The sequence below is a fragment of the Antrostomus carolinensis genome, unplaced genomic scaffold, assembly GCF_000700745.2.
Source record: "Antrostomus carolinensis isolate BGI_N321 unplaced genomic scaffold, ASM70074v2 Scaffold25559, whole genome shotgun sequence".
NCBI lineage: Eukaryota > Metazoa > Chordata > Aves > Caprimulgiformes > Caprimulgidae > Antrostomus > Antrostomus carolinensis.
This window is the reverse complement of record NW_010336805.1, coordinates 233-5,392: the sequence shown is the minus strand read 5'-3', so window position 1 is coordinate 5,392 and position 5,160 is coordinate 233. Positions and strand designations below refer to the sequence as shown.

Sequence of the window (5,160 nt, the reverse complement as noted above, 5' to 3'; positions counted from 1 at the left end):
CAACCCAAACCAGTCTGGGATTCTAGGACACCTGCCCACCCCACAGCATGCCAGGACTTCATAAGAGGATGGGGAAGGTTGGGGAGCCACTGCCAGGAGCAAGCAGCTGCCTGCAGTGACTGCCTGAGAGCAGAGCAGGTGCTGAGCTGCGGCTCTGCTGGGTGCTGTCTCTGAGGAGAGCTGGTGTCCTGGCTGAGCTCTGTGGTAGATCCAAGCCCATGAACCATGTTCTTGGTCCTGCTGCCAGAGCTCTGGGAGTCTACAGCCACTCAAGCAACATGGCCTTCCCACCCACCCACGGGAAGCCCACAGACACGGGGGGTAATGGTGGGTCTCTGCCACAGCACTCACTCTTGGTCTGGAAGTGCAGGATGATGGCGGCGTGTACAGGAGAGACAGAGAGGGAGAGGGTGCGATCTGCCAGCTCCACATCCAAGCTCACCAGGCCCAGGTGGTACTTCCAGTTCAGAGTCCTCATGGCCTGGAAAAGGGGGAAGCAGCCATTCACAGCAGGTCTTCTAACAGGAACCACTCAGTGCTGCATTATGGTAAACACCCCTCTGCCACCAGGGCCAGTTGCACTCCGCACACCTCTGCCAGGTACAATAGCTGCTGCCCTCCTCAAGAGTCACCCAGCACTGCCACCACCCAACCATCTCCTGCCTCCTGATGGGAAACATCCTCCTGGGCACAAGGTGGTGTTCAGCCCTTGCCCAAGACCAGTGCCCATCTCCTGTCTGAAAGCCAAACACTCAGCTCTCTGGTAGCATAAGCAAGGGTTGAGGAAGCACTGGAAGACCAACCAGGCCACTCAGGACAAACTGCTACCAGAAAATAAATACTCATCTGGGGCAGGATTTCCTCAGAACAGAAGCAATCTCTTCTGATGGGAGATGTGAAAAGAGCACTGCTTGCTTTGAAGGCTGAGGATGCTTAAGGAAGCTGCTCCCTCCTTGTATCCTTCTCCTAATTTTTTGCAGGCACAGAAATCAGCTGGCATCCGCATCTGGCACACAGCTACAGCAGGAGAAGAGACAGGATCTAGAGCTATGAGCTTCCCAGCCTCGTGGTGGGTATCACCGGGTGTATCATAACCAGTTCAAGAAAGGATATAGAAAACAAAGCCTGAAATGGAGTCAGAGCACAAGTGGGCAGGTAAAGAGGAACATCTGCATGAGACACCAAACTGTGCTCAGGTTGGCTGCAAAGAACCATCCATGTGTGCACACAGACCCTACGCTGGCATGACAGATCTGAATCACCAGATGTGTGTCCTGCACTCCACCAGACAAGAAGCTGAAAGATGGAAAAGCCAAGACCACAGCTCTGGAAGTGACCTAGATCTCTCCTTGACTTCCAGATGTTCCTGCTTCCAAATCACTCTGTAGGTGCAGAGCAAGATGCACCTCAGCCTTCTCTACCTGACTAACTGCCATGATCAAGAGCCTGGAGAACAGAAGAATAACAGATGGTTGCTTTTATTTGCTTTGCACGCCTTGCTCCCACCTTTCCATGCTGTTTATAAAGCCATGGATTCAATCTTAGTCTGAGCCACGGTCAAACTGACCAAAGATGTTTGCACCTAAACTACCATGGAGTTCAGGAACCCTCCAGCAATGAATAAAACAACACAGGAGAGACCACAGACAGGAGAAGAAGCAACATTCACCCAGCTCCAGACTAAGAGTGAATCTTAAAATGAGACCACGTTAAAAGAGCTTCTTCTCAAGTGGACAAACAGGAGAGGAGGGTACCAGAGCATGGAGAGGCCCAACAGGGACAGGATGTCACTCTTACTACTACAGAACTTAGACCAACAAACTTAGACCAGATTTCAGATGTCTAAGAACTTCCACCTCAGTATCCATGTAATTAACAAACACTGGCATATTTTGGAACACTCTCCTCCCTAACTGCAATCACCACGATGACCCAGGCACCCCATGAAGAGACGAACCCTTCTCTTGGCAGTAGCTAAGCTAAGGCAGCTTCTAACCCCAACTCAAAGCTGAAGGGCTTTGGGATTCCACCATAACAGCGTGGGTGTACCAGCAGCTAAAATTTAAGGGAGGTTAAAGAGGACTTAACAAAAACCATGCTATGTAACCAAGTCTGAACAGCATCCACCTTTTTTAAGGAGGGTTAAGGTTGCTTCACCTTTAATTTCTCATACTTCTTGGAATAGGCTTCCATGGCTTCTTTAACCTGCTCTGGAAGCTCTAGCTTCTCCTCTTTGAGCGGTGGCCAGAACTCACTCGACAGGATAACGGCAACGAGGCTGAATGGTGGCCTCTCCTCCTCTGGGAGCTTCTCTTCTTCATCACGAATGTTGGCGTTGATGCGCCGCGAGTCGGCCATATCCTGGAAAATACAGGAGATAAAATATAAAAAATATAAAATAAAATAAAATAATAAGGCAGCTCCATCTCCTCCAAGTCAGCGCTCACCTTTAGCAAAGGAGAAACTTAAACAAGGTGACTAGAGCTGTCTCCAAACAATGATGGAAAAAACATGATCAGGTGTGTCTGCTACTGAGTCTGCTACATCCATTTGTGGGGAGGTTGAGGAAGGGTTTACAACTCAATGCTAGCCTACACCAGAGTCCTTCCCACTGCTCTCCCCACAGTGTTCCAAGTGAATTAAACTCCAGAGTCCCAACCCTAAAGGAGCTGGATGAGTCCAGCTCTTCAGTGCCAGAAAACTATATTGCAGGAAGGGCAGGAGAGACGACAGCACCAGAGCAACCATCACCCAGAGTCGATAATCCAACCTCCAGGGATTAAAAAAAACCCCAATGTTCCTTTGAATGCACTTCTGCCTGTCACAGATCAGCCCCCTCACTGGGATTTCACAGAATCACAGAATGTTGGGGATTGGAAGGGACCTCGAAAGATCATCCAGTCCAACCCCCCTGCCAGAGCAGGAACCTCAATGAGATCACACAGGAAGGCGTCCAGGTGGGTTTTGAATCTCTCCAGAGAAGGAGACTCCACCCCCTCCCTGGGCAGCCTGTCCCAGGGCTCTGTCACCCTCACTGGAAAGAAGTTTCTTCTCAAGTTGAAGCAGAACCTCCTGTGTTCCAGCTCACCCCCATTGCCCCTTGTCCTACCATTGGGCATCACTGAGAAGAGCCTGGCTCCATCCTCCTGACATTCACCCTGAACATATTTATAAACATTAATGAGGTCACCCCTCAGTCTCCTCTTCTCCAAGCTTTTTGGGAACTCCACTTTCCTAAAAGACTCTTTTTGGGTCACTCCTCAAGTCCTTCCCCTTTCCCAATCAGCTCAAACACCCAGGACTTGATCTTTTTTTTTTTTTTTTTTAAAAAAAAAGTTACTTTTAACATGACTTCACAATAGTGCATCTGAGCTTCACCAAACCGCAGCTTCAGCAGCTCCACGTTGCGGATTTCCCTGGGAAGAGAAACAACAGATCAGCCACAGGTTCCTCAGACAGACAAGCCTGGCTTGGCCTCCACCCCTGGCAACACAGCCAGAGAAGAGAGCCCCTGGCACAAGGGTGCTCTTCCTAGGAAGCCTCACAAGGTACGTTATCTGAACAGGATGCCTCCCAGCAGCTAAGTGAGGAACAGTCCCTTCCTCTGCAGGCCAACAGCTTTTTGAAGACCTTCCCATCCCTTTCATTTGGACTTGGATGGCACCCAGCTGTACCCCTCAACCTCACAGTGCAACCTCAGCATTTGGAGGGTCACTTGCCTGAGATGGTGCATCCCAGCTCATGCTGGCTGCGTTTCACAGAAAGGAAAAACACTGCAACTGCTGAATCAAGAGACACAGCTGGGTTGCAACTGAGGTTTCCTGGTTGCAAGGGCCACCAGAACATGTGGGATGGAGCTAAGAGGGTATCAGTGCCTCCAATTTCCTAGTGCAGCCAAGGGCAGGACTGAGCTTGAAGCAGCCCGAGAAGAGGTGAGCACATGAATTCTAGATGCAAACCCAAAGCTGCAGAGGAAATAGCCAAAAACATTCCTTGGCTCCAGAAACAGCCGTTCACAGGACCCAGTCTGAAGCACACCTTTATCAGGTGATCTCACCAGGGAAAGCCCTGGGGCTGGGCACTTGGACCTCACCTCTCAGCACTGTAGTTGAACTGAGGCAGCAGCCGGTCAGCCAGAAGCGTGCGGTATTCGTTGATAAACAGGTCCTTGCTGCCATAGATGCTCACCAGCAGGCTGATGATGTCTGAGGACCGACGCTTGGAACTTGATTTTCCTAGTGAAATCCAGCAGATGACAGTGTGAGATTAAGAGAGACTTGCCCCAGCCCAGCTCAGCTCAAGGACTAGCAGATGATCTACTCAAGACTAAAGCCCATGGGGGAAAAGAGCAGGCTGCCAGGACTTCTGGTCTTGGCATCTAACCTGGATCTGCATCAACTGGGTCAGGAACCCAGTCCCCTGGTTCTGAGATGTCATCATCACTCTCCTGGCCGTTCTCCAGGGTCACTGGGTCAGCTTTTGAGAGCTCATTTGCAAGATCACCGGAGCCCTCAGCATCCCCTGTGAGACCAGCCACAATCTGCCGCACCGTGTCTTCCCGAGTCCTGCCAACAGGTAAGAGAAACAGAGTAAGTGAAGGGAAGGTTGCCCAAGGAAGTTGTGGCTGCTCCTCCCTGGAAGTGTTCAAGGCCAGGCTGGATGAGGCTTTGAGCAACCTGGTCTAGTGGAAGGTGTCCCTGCTGCTGGCAGGGGGGTTGGGACTGGATGAGCTTTAAGGTCCCTTCCAACCCAGACCATTCTATGATTCTATGAAGGGGAGGGAAAGGGGATGTGTAACACTGTCCCATGAGCCTCTTACCTCAGATACTTCCTGATGGGCTCACAGGCGACCTCCAGGATAACCATAGAGGGGTCAAGCTCCCGCAAGGCCTTGATGGCCGAGATATACAGAGTGATGATGTCAGATGTGTTGACTCCTACAAGAGAGGGACAGAGGGAGTCAGAGTCCCAGAGCACAGACTGATGGCTTGGATGCCTGGAGCTTGCATGCTCCAAGCCCTCTGCTCAACCTATGGAGTTGGAGGCGAAGGGCTGGCTGCCCTACTGCCCCAGCCAAAGGGAAAGATTGGATCTGTATGTCTGGGAAACCAGTTCCAACTGGAAACACAGGCTCAGGCACTACCATAAACCAGCTGTGAG

The 5,160-nt window shown here is 51.0% G+C and overlaps 1 protein-coding gene across 1 annotated transcript; it reads right to left on the bottom strand.

Moving 5' to 3' along the window:
• Positions 1-351: 351 nt before the first annotated feature.
• LOC104530422 (anaphase-promoting complex subunit 2-like) lies at positions 352-4,937 on the bottom strand (the record flags this gene model as incomplete). Its single annotated transcript, XM_010174997.1, has 6 exons — positions 352-481; positions 2,158-2,361; positions 3,341-3,416; positions 4,094-4,235; positions 4,384-4,565; positions 4,820-4,937. Coding segments are annotated over 6 exons (852 nt in total), but the record flags the coding sequence as incomplete, so codon positions are not given.
• Between the last annotated feature and the right edge of the window lie 223 nt (positions 4,938-5,160).